The sequence below is a fragment of the Phocoena sinus genome, chromosome 20 (assembly GCF_008692025.1).
Source record: "Phocoena sinus isolate mPhoSin1 chromosome 20, mPhoSin1.pri, whole genome shotgun sequence".
NCBI lineage: Eukaryota > Metazoa > Chordata > Mammalia > Artiodactyla > Phocoenidae > Phocoena > Phocoena sinus.
Window position 1 is genome coordinate 6,598,580 of NC_045782.1, and position 27,067 is coordinate 6,625,646.

General features: G+C 41.6%; 1 protein-coding gene across 1 annotated transcript; it reads left to right on the plus strand.

Annotated features, from left to right (window-relative positions):
• Nucleotides 1-310: 310 nt before the first annotated feature.
• Nucleotides 311-26,364, plus strand: LOC116744983 (myosin-2). Its single transcript, XM_032615131.1, has 40 exons — nt 311-379; nt 530-572; nt 2,027-2,250; nt 2,340-2,483; nt 3,997-4,153; nt 5,118-5,145; nt 5,229-5,343; nt 5,430-5,522; nt 6,150-6,213; nt 6,333-6,431; nt 6,886-6,989; nt 7,657-7,795; nt 8,466-8,584; nt 8,673-8,822; nt 9,945-10,115; nt 10,242-10,551; nt 11,016-11,095; nt 11,952-12,039; nt 12,131-12,248; nt 12,899-13,022; nt 13,111-13,247; nt 15,318-15,573; nt 17,131-17,373; nt 17,487-17,663; nt 17,746-17,891; nt 17,975-18,065; nt 18,151-18,540; nt 19,687-19,813; nt 20,506-20,624; nt 20,766-20,962; nt 21,689-21,872; nt 21,954-22,119; nt 22,222-22,346; nt 22,512-22,820; nt 22,908-23,111; nt 23,440-23,565; nt 23,656-23,826; nt 23,910-24,014; nt 24,134-24,229; nt 26,082-26,364. The coding sequence occupies exons 3-40, from the start codon at nt 2,047-2,049 to the stop codon at nt 26,232-26,234; spliced, it is 5,829 nt and encodes a 1,942-aa protein (XP_032471022.1). The 5' UTR covers nt 311-379; nt 530-572; nt 2,027-2,046; the 3' UTR covers nt 26,235-26,364.
• Nucleotides 26,365-27,067: the final 703 nt, after the last annotated feature.

The following is a 27,067-nucleotide window of genomic DNA, read 5'->3' on the forward strand; positions in this document are numbered from 1 at the left end:
TTCTGGCTGCCCAGCCACTGCCTTTAACCACCAGCGTGAACCTTCCTTTCAGATCATCTTCTCAAATTATCCATAAGAGATTTATCCACATACTCAATAAGAAAAATATTTCTAATTATATCCAACCATTCTTAACATGAATGAGATTTATGTGGGGATACAAGACTGCCAAGACTTTTTTTGCCAAACAATTCCTTTTGACTTAAGAAAGAAGAAGCAGCTGCATTGTTTCCATAGCTATCCATATAAAGGAGCCCTTGGAATGAGGCTGACTCGTCCTGCTTTAAAAAGCTCCAAGGTAAGTGGGAACAGGACCGGCCTTTCAGGAGGAACACTGGCTAGCTACACCGCCCAGTGTCAGCTGCAGCTGCTGGCTGGGGTACTGCTCTTTCTGATACTGCACATTTTACGTCCATTACTTTTGTTGCCTTCTGTTTACAACAGCAAGTAATGCCACAAATGGGATTTTTGTTTTGCTTTGTTTTCTTTTTGGTTAACTAATCAAGTACTTTTTCCTTTTCTCTTATAGAACTGTCTCACTTCCAGGCTGCATCTTCTCACTTGCTAACAAGGTAAGATTTGGACTAACCAGTCCCTGGAGGAGAAGGCGAGAACCTCTAGAACAGATTTGTGTCATTTAGCAACCTTTGAGAAAGTGATTGTCTCAGGAAATATACCTTAACAACTGTATTTCAGGGAAGGTGTGGGAGAAGGAGACGGAGGACTTGCCTTTTAGAGCAATGCACCTAGTCTTAGGACTCAGGCACTGGTGGGACGATATTTTTGCAAGAGAATAGTTGTTAATAGAATATTATTTTGTTTCTGTAGGAAAAAAAATCTGTGCTAAGATTCCCTGGCTAAAAATCTCAAATTTGATAAAAATGTGTCCTGCTTTTAGAATTCATTTAGCAAACATGATATCTAACAAATAAGAAGTACCTAGGAAAATGCTTCTTTTACTTCTTTAAAGACTTTTTAAAAGTTACTTTATCCAGTGCTGAGTGCTGTATGAAACCAAAACACTATGAAATTTTGTCACATAGCTAGTAAAGATGTTAGTCTGCCCCACTACTGCACACTGCATTTCTAAAGAGAGAGACTGGTGGGGAGATGATTAAAATGAGTTTCAAGTAACTTGATCACGTAATGACTGAAGTAGCATCCTCTGCTAAACCTTTCATTCTACTGATGCCACCGGCAACCTGCTGACAACACAGAATGGGGCAGCCGCAGCCTGCCTCTTTCGGAAGGAAATGTGGAATAGCAGAGGGAGACTTTAATGTGGAAGAATGAGGATAATGTCTGCTGTGGCTTTCATCCTGAATTAGTTTAACTGGGTTAAACTGATTAACTGGATTTAATATGCAAAGAAATTATGTTAGAGAAACTCTACTAAGCACCCAGCTAAAAAAAAAAAAAAATAGTAAACAAAATTATAATCCGACCCCCCGCCAAATCCATTGAACTTGAGTACTTCTAGCTGAACATCTCACGGAGAACATAAAGTTCTCTTACACTATATGGCAGGAAATATAATTCTCTTGCATTACAATAAATGACATTTTACATCTAGTAGCCTCAACTATTTCAATTTGCTTTCTCAGTCATTATTTTAACTTTTCTTTTTCAAAGTGTCTTCACTCTATCTCAGGGGTTGTGGATTCAGAAAGGCAATATTATAATCCCTATTCTAAAGATGGAGACACTGAGGCTCAGAAAGATCAAGTGCAACCCAAGATCACAGGCTCCTTAGCAGCATGCGAGGCCACCACCCAGCCCTCTTATTAGAATGTCATTCTTGAAGGATGAAAGAAGAAAAAAGCCACTGTGTGCAATGCTGGGTACCAGTGACCCCTGATGCCTTTGAGTCCTTGTAACGTGTTTGTTTCAACAACTGTAGCATGGAGCACAGTGCACCTGCCTGATGGCATTTTCAACTGGGCCTATGCAATAGCATCAAGATAGAGATTTATGGATATCGATGACAATCCGGAATCTCTGGTATGAAATGTTTCATCTCCTTTAGGACCTCTGAGTTCAGCAGCCATGAGTTCAGACCAGGAAATGGCCGTTTTTGGGGAGGCCGCTCCTTACCTCCGAAAGTCTGAAAAGGAGCGCATTGAGGCCCAGAATAGGCCCTTTGACGCCAAGGTATCTGTCTTTGTGGTCGAGCCCAAGGAATCCTTTGTCAAAGGGACTATCCAGAGCAGAGAAGGCGGGAAAGTGACAGTGAAGACCGAAGGAGGAGCAGTGAGTAGAGTCCCAGGAGCCAACCACATTCTACTGATTATTTTGTGTGGTCACTCAGTTGACAAACAGTTACCCTTCCTGTTTACCAGACTCTGACAGTGAAAGATGACCAAGTCTTCCCCATGAACCCTCCCAAGTTTGACAAGATCGAGGACATGGCCATGATGACCCACCTGCACGAGCCAGGAGTGCTGTACAACCTCAAAGAGCGTTACACAGCCTGGATGATCTACGTGAGTGCCCCCCACCCCCAAAGTGGGCTTTATCACTGGACCCTGTCAGCCCATTATAGTATAAATGGGTTACAAGTAGTGACTCATTGCACTCTCAGTAGTAATGTCACTAGTTAAAAGGCTCACGGTTGCTGCTGTAAGGCTCAACCCAACAGCTGGCACGTAATCCTTTGTCTTCTCATCCAAAGCCGGGCAAGGCCATTGTCCACAAGGACTGGGTTTGCCAAAGAGCCCTTGAACAAACGCTAGAGCAGCTACTGTTTATATCTCAACCACGTGCTTACATCTCCCCTCATCCCCATTCCTGATGCAGAATCATTCAGATGGAAAATATAAACTCATGTATTAACACTTAAAAATAATGTTTCTAAAGACCAGTTTTCACTCCTCCAAAATAACCACAATTTGTATCTCTGTGTTCTGGTCCCTTCTGTGTGGAATGCCTCTTTGATGAAAACTTCCCAACTTCCCCAGGCAAAGCTGGATGTCGTGTCCTGTTGTTTCTGTCTCTGCAATAACACTGACAATGTTTTTCCACCATCAGTCATTTACGTGTCTGTCTCCTACATAGACTGAAAGTTCCTCAAGGAACAACATCTCATTTATGTTTCATTCTTAGGGCCTTGCAGAGGCTTTGCACATAATACAAACTCAGTAGTACTTTCTAATTGAATCTATTATGTTAGGCTGACATTTCTGTATAGGGTTTTTTTGTTTTTTGTTTTCTGGCCGTACCATACAGCTTGCACGATCTTAGTTCCCTGACCAGGGATTAAACCCGCGCCCCCTACAACGGGAGCTCAGAGTCCTAACCACTGGACCGTCAAGGAATTCCTGTCATTTCTGTATAGTTTAGCTGCTGCTACTAGTCAGCTGGACAACACCTACACAAGTGTACCTGGTGTTTAGAGTCAGCATCCATTCTGATTGGTTGGTACTTATCCTAGACCAGTTGTCAAAGATTTTGGAAATCCATCTGTTGTAATCATAATGTATTTACATCATTTTGTGTTCTGTATCTTTATAACTCAGTAGTATGTTACAAATATTTCCCCAGTATTGCTGCATACCTTCATGTGTGCCTTTTTAAATGACTGGATCACAGTATCTTAAGAAGATTTTCCATATTGTTGAGTACTTAGGTACCAAATTTATGTTTTTATGAATTTGAATATCTTAATGCTACAAAGGAAATATATGCCCATTTTCTAAACTACAGTAAAAGATGTCTCATACTACATTTAAAAAACCCCAAAACTTTGGAGCTCCTGCTATGTGAAAATCACTGTGACAAATCCCAAAAGGAATAATGAGAAGTCTAAGCTATAGTCCCTTCCCTCAAGGATTCTGCTGTCTTGTTGAACCTTTCAACTAGTTTTCATGCTGATGCCTTGAAGACATGTAGAGCACTTAATTAAAGTGTTCCTTTTAGTGAAAATTCATTTAATGAGTTAATTGCACAAATCACAGAAAAGGTGTTCGGCTAGTTATTCTTTCTTACTCCCTTGCATAGACCTACTCGGGCCTCTTCTGTGTCACCGTCAACCCCTACAAGTGGCTGCCGGTGTACAACCCTGAGGTGGTGGCTGCCTACCGAGGCAAAAAGCGCCAGGAGGCCCCGCCCCACATCTTCTCCATCTCTGACAACGCCTACCAGTTCATGCTGACTGGTGAGTTGGATGTTTTGTGCATCTTTTTAGAACAGAACCATAGGAGAAAGAGACTCTACCCGTCTCAGCACACTCTTTGAGGTGGTCCCCTAAATGCTATTGCCCTTTGCCCAGAACCAACCTAAACATACTCCAGATTTTAAGGTGTATCTGGTATTAAAACAGTTATACCATACATCTTTTTCCTAGAATATTGTCTCAGCTAGGTCAGTCTAAGGTACAAAGGTACCCTGGGGAAAGGGCTGAAAGATTTCCCCTTCAGAGAGAGTAAAACATCAAAATGAACTTTTCACTTTCCCTAAAAATATGACTAAGGCCATGATTATTTCCAAAGCTACCACCTTTACCATATTTACTCCTTCTCATGCACTAAAAATATCTCTAATGCCTATTTTTCATTACTTCTTGTACCTACAATAAACATGCTACTAACTTGTCATCTAAATCCACCTGAAAACCCCAAAGTCCACTTTCGGTGAGTATTTAGTGGTGGAGTATAAAAAGAGAAAGTCTACAGCTTCTTTGCAGCGCTCTGTTTCAATGCAGTCTGTACACTAACGTGCGGCAGGGGTGGGCACAGGGAGCAGGAGAGAGCGGTGCTGGCAAAGGTGCTAGGCCTAGGGCCGCCAAGTCCATGGGGCTTCCCTGGTGGCGCAGTGGTTGAGAGTCCGCCTGCCGATGCAGGGGACACGGGTTCGTGTCCCGGTCCGGGAAGATCCCACATGCTGCGGAGCGGGTGGGCCCGTGAGCCATGGCCGCTGGGCCTGCACGTCTGGAGCCTGTGCTCCGCAAAGGGAGAGGCCACAGCAGTGAGAGGCCCGCATACCGCAAAAAAAAAAAAATACTAAGTCCATGCCATTTTATGTACTCTCCATTTACAAATATTGGGTTGGCCAAAATGTTCGTTCAGGTTTTTACGTAAGATGTTAGGCAGTATTAACCTTCCTTAATTTCTCTTTTGTAGACCGTGAGAATCAGTCAATCCTGATCACGTAAGTAGATTTGATGCTTTCTTTTCATGACTGCAATAGCTACCAGCTTTGGGACCCCTACTGACTTGGTTTTTATTTGACAGCGGAGAATCTGGGGCTGGGAAGACTGTGAACACGAAGCGTGTCATCCAGTACTTTGCAACAATTGCAGTCACTGGGGAGAAGAGGAAGGAGGAAGGTTCTAGTGGCAAAATGCAGGTGGGTCTGAATGCCACGTCCGGATCCAAGCTGTCAAGTAAGAAACTCCCGAGCCCCACATGTGAGGACTGCTCTTGCCTTTGCAGGGGACTCTGGAAGATCAAATCATCAGTGCCAACCCCCTGCTCGAGGCCTTTGGCAACGCCAAGACCGTGAGGAATGACAACTCCTCTCGCTTTGTAAGTCTCTTGGACACTATTACAGACACTGCTCACTGGTCAAAATTTACGGGATGTTTGTGAATACATTCTCTGAGTCTTTTTCATTCCATTCCAATTTAATTATATTATACCATGGCTCTTTCCTTTTCCTCTGAGCATGTAATAACATGGATCCAAGTCCTGTCTAAAAAGATATATGACCCGGGCTTCCCCAGTGGTGCAGTGGTTGAGAGTCTGCCTGCCGATTCAGGGGACACGGGTTCATGCCCCGGTCCAGGAGGATCCCACATGCCGCAGAGCGGCTGGGCCCGTGAGCCATGGCCGCTGAGCCTGCACGTCCGGAGCCTGTGCTCCGCGACGGGAGAGGCCACAACAGTGAGAAGCCCGCGTACCGCAAAAAAAAAAAAAAAGATGTATGACCCTATATCTGAGTTCATCTTTCACTATTTACAATTATCCACAATTTTTAAAATTTAAAGATAAAATTATTTTACCTAAAAAATAGGAGATACATCTTTTTCTACCTGAAACAAATTGTCTCTGAATTGATTTAATATTAAAATGTTAGCACTTCAAGTGTTTCGAGTTTTTCAAAGATTTGATATGATTCAAAACCAAAGTAGTAATGTTAATTTTTCTTTCAAGGGTAAATTCATTAGAATCCACTTTGGCACTACAGGAAAACTGGCTTCTGCTGATATTGAAACATGTAAGTGCTTGCATATACCTTACAATAATTTCTGTTTCTTATGACCTATAATATTGACTAAAATTTGCATCTCATATGAATTTTTACATTTTTCCTCTTTGTTATTTATTTCCTTCCAGATCTGTTAGAGAAGTCTAGAGTTACTTTCCAGCTTAAGGCTGAAAGGAGCTATCATATTTTTTATCAGATCACATCAAACAAGAAACCAGAACTAATTGGTAAGAAACGTCGTAATTCCTTTCCAAAATTACTACACCCGCACCTAGCAATGCCTGGTCCAACTCAGTATTCCACGATGGAATTTTGTCAACTGTACATATTGTCTTGATTTTGAAAACAGCTTTGTAAATTTGGTAAAAATTTATGTGTGCTCATTATAAAAATTCAAAGGGAAAACTGAAAATAACACCTCCAAATCCTATCACTATGAAAATAATCACTATAAACACTTGGTATCATTCCAGTCATTTTCTGTAGATATATCTTTACAAATAGATACATACATACAGTAACTGGAATCACAGTTACATGCTCTTCCGTAATCTCTTTTTTTCATTGGGCAATAACATATCATGGCTTTTTCCATCCTAGTGCCTTAGAATTTGTCTAGAAATCTGTTATTTTAATGAAGAGGATATTTCTGCTTACCTTTTCTCTGTTCCATGTACTTAGAAATGCTTCTGATTACCACCAACCCATTTGATTTCCCATTCGTCAGTCAAGGGGAGATCAGTGTGCCCAGCATTGACGATCAGGAAGAACTGATGGCCACGGATGTAAGTAGAACACAAGAAAATTAGAATGATTATTTGGGGTCAGAGCAACGGTCCCGCTAGATAAATCCTCAGTTTCTCGTAGAAATCACAAAAGAAGATTCAAAGATGGACGTGGATGTGCCACCTGGAGTCAACTGAAAAGACCGGGATGTGCCCCTGCAACATCTCACTTTCTCATGATAGTCTGTTAAAGAGCTATCCTTTCTGAATTTCCCTAAACCATTTTTTTATAATCTACTTGCATTAAATCCATACCACCTCTCAAAATAATAAGTTTACTATCCTTGTTCTCTATTTTAAGTTTACTTTTTGCATCTTCAGAGGGTATGCACCTGTGATTCCAATGCTCTGTGCTGGCTTCCAGTTGACTAGCTCCCTAGACACCCAATCTAAGGAGTTCCTTGCTCCCATCAGTACTGGTAGTTTTCTCAGTCTGACCAACAAATCAGGAATTATCCAAATGTGAACTACTAATAGTGAGCATATTAACCTGACATAGGTTTACATAATAGTAAACATATTAACCTGATCCAGGTTATGGATCATAACCTGACAGTTATAGTTTACACAATAATATTAACTTGATCCAGGTTATGGATTAAACATATTAACCTGATCCAGGTCATGGATCATAACCTGACAGTTATTCTATTGGTTGTGTTGGCAGAGTGCTATTGATATTTTGGGCTTTACTAATGATGAGAAGATCTCTATCTACAAGCTCACGGGAGCTGTGATGCATTATGGAAATTTGAAATTTAAGCAAAAGCAGCGTGAGGAGCAAGCGGAGCCAGATGGCACTGAAGGTATCAACTGAGTCATCCACCTGACTTCACGTTTGTTTGAAAATCACACTCTTTTTTTAAAAATTTTATTTATTTAATTTATTTTTGGCTGCATTGGGTCTCCATTGCTGCGTGCGGGCTTTCTCTAGTTGCAGTGAGCAGGGGCTTCTCATTGCAGTGGCTTCCCTTGTTGCAGAGCACAGGCTCTAGGCACGCGGGCTTCAGTAGTTGTGGCACGCGGGCTCAGCAGTCGTGGTTCAAGGGCTTAGTTGCTCCGCGGCATGTGGGATCTTCCCGGACCAGGGATTGAACCTGTGTCCCCTGCATTGGCAGGTGGATTCTTAACTACTGCACCACCAGGGAAGCCTGAAAATCACATTCTTAACTTGTTACCCTTGAGCTTTCCTCGGAAGACAAATTCATTTCCAAGAATTGCATTTGAAAGTATATCTATGTAAGATATGTGCGGCATGGGTATTAGACATATGTCACTACAATTTCTGAAGTTCTTTAGGGAATACTACCCATAACCAAGGTCTTGAACTTAGTGAAAAAAATGGGCAAGAATACTCAAAAAGATATTCTGAAAACACTGCACAAAATGCCTGTAGCTTAAAAAAATTTTTTTTTATTTGAGGAAGCGGGTTGCTTTGGGCCATAATAACATCATTCTATCCTTTCTTCCTTTCAGTTGCTGACAAGGCAGCCTACCTCCAGAGTCTGAACTCTGCTGACCTGCTCAAAGCCCTCTGCAACCCCAGGGTCAAGGTCGGCAATGAGTACGTCACCAAAGGCCAGACTGTAGAGCAGGTAGGTACATAATTCAAATTCACAGCCAGGGATGCAAGCATTTTATGGTCCTCTATGAACCTCAAGGGATACACCTTTGTCTTTCAAGGTGTACAATGCAGTGGGCGCCCTGGCCAGATCTGTCTATGAAAAGATGTTCCTGTGGATGGTCACCCGCATCAACCAGCAGCTGGACACCAAGCAGCCCAGGCAGTACTTCATCGGGGTCTTGGACATCGCTGGCTTTGAGATCTTTGATGTGAGTTGGTAGTACGTTGCTAAGGGGTTTTTTACAGTAAAGCAATGGAAACATCAATAAGAAGAAATCTGTAAATATTATAACCTTTTATTACCAATGTCAAAAAGTTATGCTAACATTTAAAAGACAGTGATTGGGCAGCTAATCATTTATTGTAGTGGCAATCCCACTTCTATGAGAAATAAGCTACTTAATGAGGACTCTTTAACTTGCTACATGATCCAAAGGGAGTTGGGAATTAGGTTGTTGTAGTGAGGGGTTTAAAAATCCCACAATGCAAAGTGGAGTTAATATAAAAATATAAAAATAAACCTGTGTAGTGCATAATATGCTCTGAATATATGGTAGGGAAAGCATTCAGAAACACTTAGGCAGATAATAAGAACTGAGAAAAGGTCAGCAATTTAGAGTCAGCATTAATAAATTCAATGCAAGGAACTCTTAATTCTCATCAATGTGATATGGGATAAAAACTCATATTTGATTATAAGACACATTTTTCCTGCTTATAGTTTAAAGAAGTTTATCTTTTTCTAATTATAAATGCAAAACTTAGGCATGGGAGAAATTATGGAAAATGAAGGAAAAGGAGTCCATATTAATTCTACTATTTATATCTAGTTAATGTTAACATTTTGGCTTTTAAAAAATATGAGTGTGTGTTAATATACTGTACATAATATTTGGAATCTTGATTTTTTTCGCTTCACATCAAAGAGTAGGGGTGGCAATTATCGCTCCCTTGCAATGCTGACCATGATGGCTTCCACACAACAGACTCCTCCCAGTCAGCTTCTAATGGGTGTCAAATTAGCTGTTAAATGAGTCAACAGAAAATGCAGAAGATGATGGGAATAAACATGGAACGATTAAGTAGGAACTCAGAAAAACACCTGAGTCAGTTTAAGCAAGTGCAAGAAAGGAGAATTAATAATGATGATGATTTAGGATTCTGTATAAAATGGCAGCAGAGAAAACCAGTAGATTTCACAGCCCCCCAAGGACTTTGATACCCATAATCTAAAGGCCATTCTACATTTTTAAATCAAGAAGCCCTATATCTTAAACTGCTCAATTTGCTAAGAGAAAAGTAAACGCATCCGTACGCATCCGTTTATTTAGTTCAACAGCCTGGAGCAGCTGTGCATCAACTTCACCAACGAGAAGCTGCAGCAGTTCTTCAACCACCACATGTTCGTGCTGGAGCAGGAGGAGTACAAGAAGGAGGGCATCGAGTGGGAGTTCATCGACTTCGGGATGGACCTGGCCGCCTGCATTGAGCTCATCGAGAAGGTCCGTTTTAAGTTTTGGAAGCTATGTTTTGCGAGAACTAAATTATTCACTGCACCTTGTTTAATTCTATAGACAAAGAAAAATGCTTATATAGAATTGTAACTTTGTGTTGTGGTCTGCTTCCAGCCGATGGGCATCTTCTCCATCCTGGAAGAGGAGTGCATGTTCCCCAAGGCCACAGACACCTCCTTCAAGAACAAGCTGTATGAACAGCATCTTGGAAAGTCTGCCAACTTCCAAAAACCCAAGGTGGTTAAAGGCAAGGCCGAGGGCCACTTCTCACTGGTGCACTACGCTGGCATCGTGGACTACAACATTACTGGCTGGCTAGACAAGAACAAGGACCCCCTGAACGAGACGGTGGTTGGGCTGTACCAGAAGTCTGCAATGAAGACTCTAGCTTACCTCTTCTCTGGGGCTCAAAGTGCTGAAGCAGGTAATGATGAAAAAAATCCCAACATGTTCTCCTGATATTACAAAATGTGATGTTAGATTGAGGCTAGTGATATCATAGCCTAGGCTGAGGTATTGCAGGGCCAAATCTATTGTGCCTCCAAGTCCTGAGTAAGTAGGCTGCATTGTGATTATACATTCACTCCAGCACTGATGGAGGCCCTACTGCAAAGAGCCAGAAAGGAACTTTCAACATCTCAACCAATGAAAAGGCTTGGCTTCTATGATTCTCTCCTGCTTTTTCCTCCATATCTGCTGGTTATTGAGTACCACTGAAAAGTGGATGCACACTTAGTTGACACATAAGATTCATTCAGGCTCAAACAGAGAGGTCATCTGTGTTGGAAAAATGTTCCATGTGAGCACAGAAATCAACAAATAGGCAAGAAATAGCCCTGTCAATTCAAAACTATGTTTGAATGACACCTTTTCTTATTTTTTCTCCAGAGGCGGGTGGCGGTGGGTCTGCCAAGAGAGGTGGTAAGAAGAAGGGCTCTTCTTTCCAGACCGTGTCTGCCCTTTTCAGAGTAAGAAAGAAACTGTTTTTGACACTCTTGTTATTTTGGGAATTAGTTTTTAAAAGCACAAAGCCTTCTCTCCACAAGTCATTTAGGAAAGGACTGACCTTAACTAATGGCTTCTGTTCATCTAGCTTTGAAGAGAAGAGCTTTAAATGACTCAGAAATTATCAGGTCATCTTTCATGCTAAGCCAAATAATAAAAAATATTTTATAGGAAATGTTATAAAACGTAATGCTCTGCTATGCATAATCTAGTTGAGTCATGCAAATAAGCAATGGCATGCGCTCAGAGACTAAATCATCAGTAGGACTAACGAAAATCTAACAGCTAGGCCTTAAGGAACCTAATACGGTATCCATGTTCATAATCTAGTCAATTCTCAATTTAACCGGTAGGATTGTTCCCCTTATAGATAATCTTTATGCCCTAGAAGTTGACAGAGTTGGAAAGGGGAAGCTATATTTATGAGAATAAGTCCAAATGTAGTGTAGGCTTGTATTTCCTTCCTGGAGAACCACAGAGTTTAGTAGAAGGGTGACCATTCAGGATGGGGAGGCAATGGCTTTGTCAATGTATGTGGGTGGCCAGGGACAAGGGTAGGAAGGAGGACGGTGCTTGCATACACTGAGAAGAATCACTTGACAGCCTGCTTTATATGTGTAACTCCTGCCAACTCAAGTGGAGAAAGAGGTGTGGAGGAGGAAACTGCACCTCAGGAAAAGTTTACCAAGGTGGTACCTTAAGTTAAAATGGCCCAGAAGGATCGTTCAACTCAGCCATGGACATGGATTTTATAGACATCACCACATGCTCATAACCGTGTCTAAATCTCAGATAACAGGATTTTCCCTGATTTCACAGGAGAATCTGAACAAGCTGATGACCAACCTCAGGAGTACCCATCCTCACTTTGTGCGGTGCATCATCCCCAATGAAACAAAAACGCCTGGTAAGAAGTTCTGGAGTGGAAGCACAAAGCATGACTGCCATACCTCCTTTTAACGAAACTCTGTCGTGAAATAAATATGGGTTTATTTTAGGGGCCATGGAGCATGAGCTTGTCCTGCACCAGCTGCGCTGTAACGGTGTGCTGGAGGGCATCCGCATCTGTAGGAAGGGCTTCCCGAGCAGGATCCTGTATGCAGACTTCAAACAGAGGTCAGACTCTCCTAATTATGGTGTTTCCTGGAGTTTAGTGTAAATATATTTAGTGCAAGCAAAACGGTTTAGTGAAAAATATGCCTTTGTTATTTTTAATTTGCTACAAAAAGAGTAAAAAATTATAAGCCTCAAAACACCTTTAAAACACAGGTATACCACATACTAAGCACTCTAGAGACTTTTCACTGGATCTACCATGCTCCTGGCTTAGCTCATAGATGTCTACATTAACGTCAATAATTATGAGAACAACCATTTTTGAGTGCTTGATATGTTTGGATTATTTCATTTAATCCTTCCAAAACCTCAGTAGAGGGAAGCACTACCAACAGCAAATGCATCCAGCAAGGATAATATGTTACATTGTGTTGCTCACCTACACACTAATGGGAACAAAACTGTAGAATACTTTCCTGAGAACAGGGTCTGATGAGGCAGAAAGGAAAGTTGCAACTGTGCAGGAAGGTAAAATGGAATAAAAATAGACAGTAGATACTAGATTGACCATCTATGTATACAATGTCCTTCCTGCGAAGAAAGAATAATTGTTTTAAAGCTCTGGGTTTTTTTAATGGATCATTTAATGCTTAGCTACTACTAGTCTCACCAATAAACCAAGTTTTAAAAAACTATATTTACTTTACCAGATACAAGGTATTAAATGCAAGTGCAATCCCTGAAGGACAATTCATTGACAGCAAGAAGGCTTCTGAGAAGCTCCTTGGGTCCATCGACGTTGACCACACCCAGTATAAATTTGGTCACACCAAGGTAATAGTCTCTAAGGCCCACCAGACACTATGCCTGTCCCTTTGGAGTTTATGTAAAGTTTCTGATCTGCAACTCTGCCCACACACAGGTCTTTTTCAAAGCTGGCCTTCTGGGGCTCCTAGAGGAGATGCGAGATGACAAGCTGGCCCAGCTGATTACTCGAACCCAGGCCAGGTGCAAAGGGTTCTTGGCAAGAGTGGAGTACCAGAGGATGGTGGAGAGGAGGTATACAAACATATTGCTTGTCTACTCACACCCTTCAGAAGCATATTTGAGGTGGCTTACAGTTAAGGCTCAGATATGATAAGGCCACCAGAGCAAGAAGGGATGAATAAGAGTCTGATGCTGAAGTGGAGATAGATATACATGTACCAGAAAAGTTAAGGTAGGAATCATCACCACAGAATACATCGAATGCTCGGGTAAAAAATAAAAAAGAGAGGGAAGCATAATAAAAAAGAGAGAGATGTACGTCTTATCTAACAAGAGAAAACATACCATTGAGTAAGCAGAGACAAAGTGTTGCCCTAGCATTTGGTTCTAATGTGAATTTACTGGGTAGATCATTAAATAAGATACACTGAACTGCATAGCAGACAGTATTTTCAACAGTGGTTTTACTCAACATGCAGAAGCAACTTCTTCATCTGATCGTTTCTATTAGTGAACTATTATGATTTAAATTATTAAGGGCAAAATTGGTGAAAAATATTTTTTCAGTAAGTTAATACAATTTCACCGAGGTACCTGGCTTTTTAGTGATCTAATGTGATGCAGGGACAGAGTTCTAAGACTACGAGTCAGGTGTCTCAAACTGCAGGACGCATATGAACGGGATCCATAGGGAGAAATGCATTTTATATTGCCACCTGTATATCCATGCATACATGTATGTGTGTGTAAATATATAAATAATTTACATGGAACAGATCTTCTATCACCTGTAGTTCTGCTAATATCTTTTACTGTATTCTATTTCATTAAAAATAATAAGTTTGGTCATGAACCTATATATATATTTATAGAGAGAGATATATGTAGATACATATAGATATATATTGGGGCAATTAATTGCCCATATATGAAGGTAATTAATTTTTAAAAATAATTTAGATTAAAACAAATGTGATGAGATTAGAGTAGAATGCAAAAATCATACAACATTAAAATATAAAACCAGAGATTTTTCAAAGAAATTCTGAGTTTTTAATGAGTCCCTTTATCCCATGCCCCACATCCCCGAGGGGTCTGGTTCCCTCTTCACTGCTCTCAGTGGCATTCACGTAGGAAAGTTTGCAAAGCACTAAAGCAGAGCAGTACTTCTCAGAGGGTGGTCCTTGGACCTACACCATCAGCATCTCTTGCAAACTTGTTAAAAATGCAAATTTTAGGGCTTCCCCGGTGGCGCAGTGATTGAGAGTCCGCCTGCCGATGCAGGGGACACGGGTTCGTGCCCCGGTCCGGGAAGATCCCACATGCCGCGGAGCGGCTGGGCCCGTGAGCCACGGCCACTGAGCTTGCGCGTCGGGAGCCTGTGCTCCGCAACGGGAGAGGCCACAACGGTGGGAGGCCCGCGTACCGCAAAAAAAAAAAAAAAAAAAAAAAAAAAAAAAAAAAATGCAAATTTTAGACCCCACCTCATATCTGCAGAATCTGAATCTCTGGGGAAAGGGTCCAGGAACCAGTATTTGATGAGATGAGATCATCAAGACACTAGATGAGGGACTTCCCTGGTGGCGCAGTGGTTAAGAATCCGCCTGCCAATGCAGGGGACACGGGTTCGATCCCTGGTCTGGGAAGATCCCACATGCCGCGGAGCAACTAAGCCCGTGCACCACAACTACTGAGCCTGCGCTCTAGAGCCCGCGAGCCACAACTACTGAGCCTGCGTGCCACAACTACTGAAGCCCGTGCGCCTAGAGCCTGTGCTCCGCAACAAGAGAAGCCACCACAATGAGAAGACTGCGCACCGCAACGAAGAGTAGCCCCTGCTTGTCACAACTAGAGAAAGCCCACGCGCAGACACGAAGACCCAACACAGCCAAACAAATAAAATAAATTTTAAAAAAAGAGGTTAATGATTCTTATGCACACCAAAGTTTGAGAAGCACCAACGTAGAGAAAGGAATGATTAATGAGTCCTTGACCACCATCCTCAAATATAATTTCTTTCATCTGTGCTTTTGAAAGTAGGTGAGGAACATGGTGGAATGCAGAACCTCCAACTCTCACTGCCAAGATTTCATCTCATTTCATCATCCACACAATATCTAATTTGCATCAATTAAATTTCAGGGAGTCTCTCTTCTGCATCCAGTACAACATCCGAGCCTTCATGAATGTCAAGCACTGGCCCTGGATGAAACTCTTCTTCAAGATCAAGCCCCTGCTGAAGAGTGCGGAGACGGAGAAGGAGATGGCCAACATGAAGGAAGAGTTCGAGAGAACTAAAGAAGAACTCGCCAAGTCAGAGGCAAAAAGGAAGGAACTGGAAGAAAAGATGGTGTCACTGTTGAAAGAAAAAAATGACTTGCAGCTCCAAGTTCAGGCCGTAAGTAGTGGTATCATCCTGTGCACTGCTAATCAGGACGCAAGCGCTATGACTCTAGCCACAACTAGAGGCAGGGAGTTGGGTAGTCAGTGTGAGAGACACTCACTGGAGGGAGAAGGTTAAAGCACTCTGATGGTACTAATGAAGTCCTTATTCCTTCATCACCCAATAAGTGCCCCCAAACCAGAACCAGGGCAATGAGCTAGAACTGACCATTTTCTTCCATTCTGTACAATTTCATCAAACTACAGGGTTTACAACTTCTTTTCCCTATGAAGACAGTCCTTGAAAGTGATTTTAACATGAAGCTAGCCCAAATAAAATATTAAGGAGAGGATAGCATGGAGAGAGTGATTTGTTTTCTCTGAAACTTCCCTGAACTTCTAGATGTCTATATGTCTATGGGTCTTAAATCACAGCTGTATAGCTGACAAATGACAGTATTCTACATCAATTTTTATTGAATTCTTGTTTTTGATTTCCAAAACTGAGATTTGCTCTTTCCAACCCATCTCCACAGTCAGTGCCGTAGCACATCACACCCGGGTTGCTGCATCAGTACCTAACTTGCCCTGCCTACCCCCAGCTCTCTCCCTCCATCCAGCCTGCGGCTACTCCCAGACCAAGTATTTTAGAATTGCTCCCCTTAGCTCTGGAATGGAATTGATAAGACTGTCTTTCATTTGGAGTCTGGTATAATTCACTCATCACAAAATCGTATGTTTTTCCTGCTGATTAAGATTGGTCTCTTCTGTCAAGTTTGGGCAGTGTAATAATTCCTTCTTTTAGATTACAGAAGGGAAAAGAGCTGTTTTTCTGTCCCCACCCCTTTCAAATCTATCCTGAATTCTCTTCTCTTGTCCCTAGATAATCACTTAGACTCTGTCCTACACCACTATACTCACTACCTGGCTATATGCAGCACATTTTATTCTTTTCTGTATTCAGAGACTGATATGGAGTCTCACTGATGAATGTATCTATCAATTTCTCTCTCATTTCCTGTCCACCCCCAACCCTCTTAAGTAGAAACATAGGTTGGTAGGAATTTCTTGATCACTGTATGCCTCAAATAGAATTTAGAGCACCTTAACCAGGATCATCCGCCAAGACTACAAAGGGAAATAATTCAGCGGTGGCTCCATCCAGAATTTCTCCTGCTGGAACCCTTTCTCTCCTCCTGATCCTTCTCCCAATATATTCATTTCTACAAGACCAAATCCTACCCATTCTCAAAGCCCAACTCAAATGCCACTTCATTCATGAAACCGTATCTGATACAACTTCCCTGATCTCTTATGTCACTAATTGGTTTCTGAATTAATGGTAGCTTGTTGGGGTTAAGCTTTCTAATCTACTGTAGAATATACTCTTCTAAAGGAACAAGACAATATCTGATACATTTTGTTTTTCTCACAATGTGAAGTGTCCTGCATCACACACAGCAGGTGGTTCATAAAAGTTTAAGCCAAAGAACCAATAGTGGTGATTTACACTGTTATCATTGTGAAATACTTCATTCTTACTTCCCAATTTTGATTTTGTTGCCAATTCAAGGAAGCTGAAGGCTTGGCTGATGCAGAGGAAAGATGTGACCAGCTGATCAAAACCAAAATCCAGCTCGAGGCCAAAATCAAGGAGGTGACTGAGAGAGCTGAGGATGAGGAAGAGATCAATGCTGAGCTGACGGCCAAGAAGAGGAAACTGGAGGACGAATGTTCGGAACTGAAGAAAGACATAGATGACCTTGAGCTCACACTGGCCAAGGTTGAGAAGGAGAAACATGCCACAGAAAATAAGGTAGGAAACGTATACAAGGAAAGTTTACTTTTTTATTATTATTAGGGAATACAAGCATAAAACTGAAGCCACCGAAATGTAACATGTAATGCAAAGTGTTTTTACTTCCTAAGGTGAAAAACCTCACAGAAGAGATGGCAGGTCTGGATGAAAACATCGCAAAGCTGACCAAGGAGAAGAAGGCCCTCCAGGAGGCCCACCAGCAGACCCTGGATGACCTGCAGGCAGAAGAGGACAAAGTGAACACTCTGACCAAAGCTAAAACCAAGCTAGAGCAGCAAGTGGATGACGTAAGTCTAGGATTATCAAGGAACTTATTTTCTTTGAAAGGAAGCTAAGCAATCCTTTTGACTCAACATTATTTGTATTTAGCTTGAAGGGTCTTTGGAGCAAGAAAAGAAACTTCGCATGGACCTAGAAAGGGCTAAGAGGAAACTTGAAGGTGACCTCAAGTTGGCCCAAGAGTCCATAATGGACATTGAAAATGAAAAACAACAACTTGATGAAAAGCTCAAAAAGTAAGTATGAAAGAATTGATTATGAACTTGCTTCCAATGTTGCACATGAACTCAACTATCATCCTTTGCTACTTTGCAAAAAGGAAAGAGTTCGAAATCAGCAATTTGCAAAGCAAGATTGAAGATGAACAAGCACTTGGCATTCAACTGCAGAAGAAGATCAAAGAGCTGCAAGTAAGTTCACATTTCCATCCGTCTGGCCCAAAGAGGCACAGTTATGACATAAAAAGGCTAAAACTGAGCTCTTCCCCACTGCCAGGCCCGCATCGAGGAGCTGGAGGAGGAGATCGAGGCAGAGCGGGCCTCCCGCGCCAAAGCAGAGAAGCAGCGCTCGGACCTCTCCCGGGAGCTGGAGGAGATCAGCGAGCGGCTGGAAGAGGCCGGCGGGGCCACTTCAGTCCAGATTGAGATGAACAAGAAGCGGGAGGCCGAGTTCCAGAAAATGCGCAGGGACCTGGAGGAGGCCACTCTGCAGCACGAGGCCACGGCGGCCACGCTGAGGAAGAAGCACGCGGACAGTGTGGCCGAGCTGGGGGAGCAGATTGACAACCTGCAGAGGGTCAAGCAGAAGCTGGAGAAGGAGAAGAGCGAGATGAAGATGGAGATTGATGATCTTGCTAGCAATGTAGAAACGATCTCTAAAGCCAAGGTACCGCAGTCTGAGAAATAGTTATTAACAACAATGACCCTTTATGTGCATGTCACAGTTTGCACAGGGCCCTTTACACACAACATGTCATTTGTCCTTTGTAGTAATCCAGGAGGTAAGCAAGAAAGATGTTAGTATCTGTATTATTTCCACTTAATCATATGAAGAAACTAATATTCAAAGAAGTTAATAAGCACATTGGCCCCATGACACTACTAACAAATGACAGCACCAGCAGTGAGCATCGGTTGTGAGTGTTCTCTTGTTCTCCAACTGGAGAACACAGGTCTCCAAAATTCTCAATTATCTAATAAGCAAAGTTTCATGGTACATAAAAACAATCAATTATTTATAAACATGCTTTTAGAAAACGTGCCATTCAATTCTCACAAAATCTTAAATTTAGTATATGATCTTTAAATTTTTTATTATAGGCATACCTCAGAGATACTGTGGGTTTGGTTTCAGAACACCACAATAAAGCAACTATCAAAATAAAGCAAGTCACACAAATGTCTTGGTTTCCCAGTGCATATAAAAGTTATGTTTACACTATTCTGTAGCCTATTAAGTGTGCAGTAGCATTATGTCTAAAAAATATATACATCCCTTAATTTAAAAATACTTTATTGCTAAAAAAGTGCTAACCTTCATCTGAGCCTTCAACGAGTCACAGTAGTAACATCAGAGATCACTGATCACAGATCACTGTAACAAATACAATAATGAAAAAGTTTGAATATTGTGAGAATTACCAAAATGTGATGCAGAGACACGAAGTGGGCAAATGCTATTGGGAAAACGGCGCTGACAGACTTATTGGACACAGGGTTGCCACAAACCTTCAATTTGTAAACAAACAAAAAACAAAAAAAAACACACTACCTGTGAAGAGCAGCAAAATGAGGTATGCCTGGAATACTGAACAAACCTTCACAATTAGCTTTTTAAAAACCCCAATGTATAGTTTCAACTTAGGACAGCAATCATAAAATATATAGAAAAAATTCTAATATATCGTATTACATATAAGAAAATTTATTTTATATGTCAAAATAAATATTTTTCTGTTTTAGAAGAAATTGCAGCCATAGCAAAATATTATTAAAATGTCTTCATTGGCTTCTTCTACTTTTTCTCTCGCAGGGAAATCTAGAGAAGATGTGCCGCACCCTGGAAGACCAAGTGAGCGAGCTGAAATCGAAGGAGGAAGAGCAACAGCGGCTGATCAATGACCTGACAACTCAGAGGGGACGCCTGCAGACAGAATCTGGTAACTCTCTCCTCTATGAGGCCTAAAAGTGGAGATGATGTGGTCAAAAACAACTGATATCGTGATGTGAGAGCCTAATAAAAGCAACTGAGAATATGTGTGATTCACCAAACAGCTCAGGCTCTCATCCTACATGCAAGGTCACCTGGGGACAATGCTGGAGATGAAGACTTCCATAGGACTGGGTCAAGCTCTGCTCCACAAAGGCCTTGAGGATTTGGTCACATGGAGGGGATGCTTGGTATCAGGAGTCACTCCAGCATGGGTCCAGGGCTTCTGTTTTAGACTAAGCTTCTTTTTATCTAGATCAGAGTGAACCAAATTCCTGAATAGGGCAATGGATAACCCAGTCCCTCAAATGTCTTATGAAACAGGGACAATGTAGAATTAGACATTTTAGCTACTGTCTTTGACAGTTATCAACAGGTTTTGCACGATATTATATAACCCTGAAAGAATCAGTTATGGAGAGAACAAAGAGAATTTAAGCTGTATTTATTCATTCAGGTTAATATGTAAGTTTCACCATAAAAATGAGAAATTTGACGTTAGCATGAAGGTGTCAACAGAGAATTGAATCATCTGAGTACTCAACTGGAAGGCGGTGTTGAGAATTTAAACTTATTTCTAATATGGGCTTGCAAAACTTTTTCTTTGCTTTAAAAAGTGGTGCCATTTCTTTTGCTTATCAGGTGAACTTTCACGTCAGCTAGATGAAAAAGAATCTTTGGTGTCTCAGTTATCAAGGGGCAAGCAAGCATTTACTCAACAGACTGAGGAATTAAAGAGGCAACTTGAAGAGGAGATAAAGGTAACTATCGTTGCAAGACTCATTTTTTTCCCCTAACCTGACCCTAACTGGAGTCCATTACACCAACTTTAAAAAGGTTTTGAAACTTAATAATTAAACAATTAAATATACAGTAAAAAGAAGGTGTAACTACCTCCGCAGGCCAAGAGCGCCCTGGCCCACGCCCTGCAGTCCTCCCGCCACGACTGTGACCTGCTGCGGGAACAGTATGAGGAGGAGCAGGAAGCCAAGGCTGAGATGCAGAGGGCGCTGTCCAAGGCCAACAGCGAGGTGGCCCAGTGGAGGACCAAATACGAGACGGACGCCATCCAGCGCACGGAGGAGCTGGAGGAGGCCAAGTATGTGCACAGATAGGAGAGAATGTGCAGAGGACACTGGATGTTGAATCAGAAAGACACAACCTTTGAAGATTCAGTGAATTAGCCCACAAATGTTCATTAATTAGCTCCTACTTGCCAGGCACTATCAGGCCCTGAGAATAAGACATGAATAAAGCAAACACCATCACTACCCTCCTAGCCTCAACTCTAGGCTAGGAAACAAAGGAAACAAAGAATAACAAGTAATTATACAGATAATCAGCCTTATTGCTGGTTGCCAAGCACACCAAGCTCATTGCTGCTTCAGGTATTTGCAGTTGTTGGCCCCTCTGTGTCTGGAATACTCTCCCCCCAGATCTCCCTCTGGCTCACTCTGACTTCTTTTAGATCTTGACTCAAATGTTACCTCCTCGGAGAGGACTTCCCTGAGTATCCAGAATAGTTGGCCATGCCACACTCCATTTTATTTTCCTTCACTGCACTTATATCTGCAATATGTTGTTATGCATTTTCTCACTTGCTTATTGTTTCTCACTTGTTTGGAAGCTTCACGAGGCAGGGACCTTTTCTGTCCTGTTCACTGCTGTGTACTCAGCACCTGGTTCATAAAAGAAGCTCATCAATATCTGTTGAGTGAATGAATGGATATTTTTAATATGAAGTTCCCCATAGTTTTCAGCATGGTAATAGTTCATAATTCTTGGTTTGGTTCACTTCTTTCTACAAACATACATAATCTTCAAGGAAGAAGCTGGCCCAGCGGCTGCAGGCTGCTGAGGAACATGTAGAAGCCGTGAATGCCAAATGCGCTTCCCTTGAGAAGACGAAGCAGCGGTTACAGAATGAGGTCGAGGACCTCATGCTCGATGTGGAGAGGACAAACGCTGCCTGCGCAGCTCTGGACAAAAAGCAAAGGAACTTCGATAAGGTAGTTTCTACAGCAGCCTCTGCTCTCCACCATTGTCCTCTATCCTTTCCAGGAGGTAACCACTCTTGATGGGTGTTTCAGGTCCTGGCAGAATGGAAACAGAAGTATGAGGAAACTCATGTCGAGCTCGAGGCCGCTCAGAAGGAGGCCCGCTTTCTTGGCACTGAGCTGTTCAAGATGAAGAACGCCTACGAGGAGTCCTTGGATCAGCTAGAAACTTTGAAACGAGAGAACAAAAACTTGCAACGTGAGTCCCTTTCACTTTCAATAATTTTCATGCCTTGGAGGAACCTTCCTCTTATGTCCTCTGTCTCATCAAACCTCTACCTGTCTTTTACCCAAACAACAGAGGAGATTTCTGACCTCACTGAGCAGATTGCAGAAGGAGGGAAACATATACATGAACTGGAGAAAATAAAGAAACAAGTGGAACAAGAAAAGTCTGAAATTCAGGCTGCTTTAGAAGAGGCAGAGGTACATGTCAAAAATGTGCATTGTAAACAGATTCAAAAAAAATTAGGACTAGCCACATATATTGAACAGAAAAAGAAATAACACAAAATTAGTGGAAGGAACATGTGCAGAAAAACTTCTGAATGCTTCCGTTCCCTGCTAAAGTCACCCCTTGCTGTCATTAAGGCATCCCTTGAACACGAGGAGGGAAAGATCCTGCGCATCCAGCTGGAGTTGAACCAAGTCAAGTCTGAAGTTGACAGGAAAATTGCTGAAAAGGATGAGGAAATTGACCAGCTGAAGAGGAACCACATTAGAGTCGTGGAGTCCATGCAGAGCACGCTGGATGCTGAGATCCGGAGCAGGAATGATGCCATCAGGCTCAAGAAGAAGATGGAGGGAGACCTCAACGAAATGGAAATCCAGCTGAACCACGCCAACCGCACGGCTGCTGAGGCCCTGAAGAACTACAGGAACACCCAAGCCATCCTCAAGGTAAATGGGCTCAGGAGATGGTCCCAGGGCAGTTGGGGTGACTGCAGCCCTGAGAACAAGGTGTCTCAATGATCGTTCATTCCACAGGATACCCAGCTCCACCTGGATGATGCTCTCCGGGGCCAGGAGGACCTGAAGGAGCAGCTGGCGATCGTGGAGCGCAGAGCCAACCTGCTGCAGGCCGAGATCGAGGAGCTGCGGGCCACCCTGGAGCAGACGGAGAGGAGCAGGAAGATGGCGGAGCAGGAGCTCCTGGACGCCAGCGAGCGCGTCCAGCTCCTGCACACCCAGGTGAGTATAACATAAAAGTAAAAAATACAGTGGACTGAAAATGAAATTCTTGCTCAAATCTTAGTACTATCTAAAAATGTATTCATAATGTTTTATGGAGGTTAAAGTTTAAAATATCTTTGGATTAACAATATTTTTGTTTATATGAACTGTGACATTCAGAGTTGACTGTCTTATAAAAGTATATTGTCAACTCAGATAATTTATGGAACAAGAAGGGATACTAATTAGTTACCTTAATTAATTAGTTTGTGGGTTCATTAGAACATTGGACATTGTAATTTTGCTCTCATGTACTCAGTATTCCTAAATTTGATATTTTAACCAGAACACCAGCCTGATCAACACGAAAAAGAAGCTGGAGACAGACATCTCCCAGATCCAGGGAGAGATGGAGGACATTATCCAAGAAGCTCGCAATGCAGAAGAGAAGGCCAAGAAGGCCATCACTGACGTGAGCAGAGGGCCACACGGGGGTGGTCAAGTTAGAATCTTGATGGGCTGTCTCAGCTCTCTCTACTGGTTTTGTTTTACTGCTAATTAGGCGGCCATGATGGCCGAGGAGCTGAAGAAGGAGCAGGACACCAGCGCCCACCTGGAGCGCATGAAGAAGAACCTGGAGCAGACGGTGAAGGACCTGCAGCACCGCCTGGACGAGGCTGAGCAGCTGGCCCTGAAGGGTGGGAAGAAGCAGATCCAGAAGCTGGAGGCCAGGGTGGGTCTCTCAATATCTATCTATTTCCATTTGTTCCCAATGCCATACTGGATCAAAGTTCTTAAGAGCCTACTCATTCGCAGGTGCGTGAGCTGGAAGGAGAGGTTGAGAGTGAGCAAAAGCGTAGTGCGGAAGCTGTCAAGGGCCTGCGCAAACATGAGAGGAGAGTGAAGGAACTCACGTACCAGGTACAGCAACCGTTTTTATCAGCTAAACACTCCTTGCATATACAGGAAACACTCACATGAGATGATACAACAGTCATGTGCTTTTGAAGTAAGGCCCTGTGGTTTTTATCATCTTTCAGACGGAAGAAGATCGGAAAAATATACTCAGGCTTCAGGACTTGGTAGATAAACTTCAGGCCAAAGTGAAATCTTACAAGAGACAAGCTGAGGAGGCTGTAAGTATCCTTAAGACAGAGGGAAGGGAGAAGTCCTCTCTTAAGAAAAACTAATAAATAAATAATTAGATTTACTATTTACTTCTTATAGTAAATAAGCTGTTTGCTTCATAGAAGACTGTGTACTTCTTAAAAACGTTTGCGTATTTTTAACTCATTGCTTACTATCTGTAATATTAATAGATTGATTTTTAAAGTTAACATTCAACCCACAAAGAAACCTCAAAAAATTTCAAAGCAGAAATAATACAGGCCACATTCTCTAGCCACAGTGTGATAAAGTTGTAAAGTAATGAGAACATATAAACAAAAATTTTCGAGCACTTAAATGTTAAAAAACTAACTTTCCTAAAAAACGTTTGGATTAAATTAAATAAAAACATAATTACTGAATGATTTTTAACTGTAAATAAAATTTCAAGGAAGAAATCTAGAATTTATAAGTCTAGAATGTAACCAAAGCTGTCCTTGAAGGACAATTCATTGCTTTATATGCTTTCATTATGAATCAAGAATTTTAAAAAATGAAGAAAACTGACAGTCCAATAAAGAAATCATAAATAATAATAAAATAACAAAAGTAAGAGGTGTTGATAAAGATAAAGGTAGAAATTAATAGATTAGAGTATTCTATTTTCTAATTTGATAATCTCACTAACATCTAGGGAATTAATAAAATAAATACACTTATAACTAGATTAATCAAGGAAAAAATGAGAGAAAATACAAACTCACAACATTACAAATGAGAAATGGGACAAACCATACAGGTAGAAAAGTTATTTTTAAATGTAAAATATAAATCTGTTAAGACAGTTAAAATCTTAAAGAAATAAGAGAATATAAATTACTAAGTTGGCTGAATAAGTTATTTCAGAAATACTTCTGAAACTAGACTCAGGTCCAGATATGTCTTTCAAAATTTCAAGGAACAGATAATCCCTGATTCCAGAGCATGGGAAAAGATGAAAAGATTTCCAAATCATTTTAAGAAGCTTGCATAACCTGCATACCAAAACCTGTCCAAAAGAGAATAGGGGGGAAGATACTAAAGGCAGTTTTATTCATGAGTATAGTTATAGCAACCCTTACTTTTATTAAGGAGACTGTCGGGACTTCTCTGGCAGTCTACTGGTTAAGACTCTGTGCTCCCAATGCAGGAGGCCTGGGTTCGATCCCTGGTCAGGGAACTAGATCCCACATGCATGCCGCAACTAAGAGTTCACATGCCACAACTCAGGAGCTCGCCTGCTGCAACTAAGACCCGGTGCAACCAAATAAGAATAACTAAATAAATATTAAGGAGACTGTCCATCAGTGATTAAATAGGCTTAATTCCTACAAAGTAAGGATTACTTAATATTAAGGAGTCTGTCAATAGAATCATTACATCCAAAGTAGGAGAAAAAAAGTGATTGTCTTGAAATGTGCCGAAATGCTATATGATAAAATTCCACATTTATTTCAACATAAAGAAGGTATTAAGAAATTCATCCTAATGATAAAGAATATCTAACTCAAGCGAATAGTCATCTTCCAGCAAGCATTAACAAGCATGATTTTATCCTTGCCCTCTGCTCTTATATTTTTCTTACTCTAATTGTAGTACATATTTTTTTTCCACCTTTTGGTTGCAAAAGTAGAGTTGCGATTATTTATGAGACATGAAGCCCCAAATAAATCATAAAGTTAATTTTAATGATAAGCAAAATTCAGAAGGTGGTAAGACAATAAGGTTTCCCACTGGGTATTTTAACTTTTCTGCAGATGGCAAGTCCTTTCTTCCCTTAGGCCTACAGAGTCTAGAAAGATGCCCGGTATGGGTGCCTTACAATTCCATTTTTATTCTCAGGAGGAACAATCCAATACAAATCTATCTAAATTCCGCAAGCTCCAGCATGAACTGGAGGAGGCTGAGGAAAGAGCTGACATTGCTGAGTCCCAGGTCAACAAGCTGCGGGTGAAGAGCCGGGAGGTTCACACGAAAGTCATAAGTGAAGAGTGATCATGTCCTGACGCTATGGAATGACTGGAGAGAAGCACAAAATGTGAAGTCTTTGGTCATTTCTCTCTGTAATTATTGTCTATCCTGCCCTACTGCAAAAGAAATAAAGAGCGTAGGGCACTGTGCAAGCAATATCCTTAGACTGGTCTTTTCTTTTCTCTCTCTCTTCCTGAAGCGATGTCAAAACTTGAATAATGAGGGCTTCCCTGCTGGCGCAGTGGTTGAGAGTCTGTCTGCCGATGCAGGGGACATGGGTTCGTGCCCCGGTCTGGGAAGATCCCACGTGGCGCTGAGCGGCTGGGCCCATGAGCCATGGCCGCTGAGCCTGTGCGTCTGGAGCCTGTGCTCCGCAACGGGAGAGGCCACGACAGTGAGAGGCCCACGTACCGCAAAAAAAAACAAAAAAAAAAAAACTTGAATAATCACAAGACTATCACACAATCACATCTGAGCTGCCACTAAGAAGGAATTATGTACTTGCTTTTATTTTAGGTCTACAGTAATACTTTAAGACCATAAAGTTGTCACTGATCAGGGAAGCCTGTCCTGATGCACAGGAATACGGAAGTTATTTTTATTTCTAACCTTTCCCTAATAGTGGGGTATAGCAGGATCTTAGAAAGCTCCTGCTTCCCCTAACATGAACCTATTTTCCAGGTCTATACAAAGGATGGCACTAGTTACATTTTCACACAGGGGACGCCTCCTGAACTATATCATTAATTCTAGTTGCTTAATAACTAATACAAATTCAATGTAGTATTATTAGCACAGGAAGATTTTCATCATTAATGCATGTAATATATACAATATATTCATAGTATATGCACTGG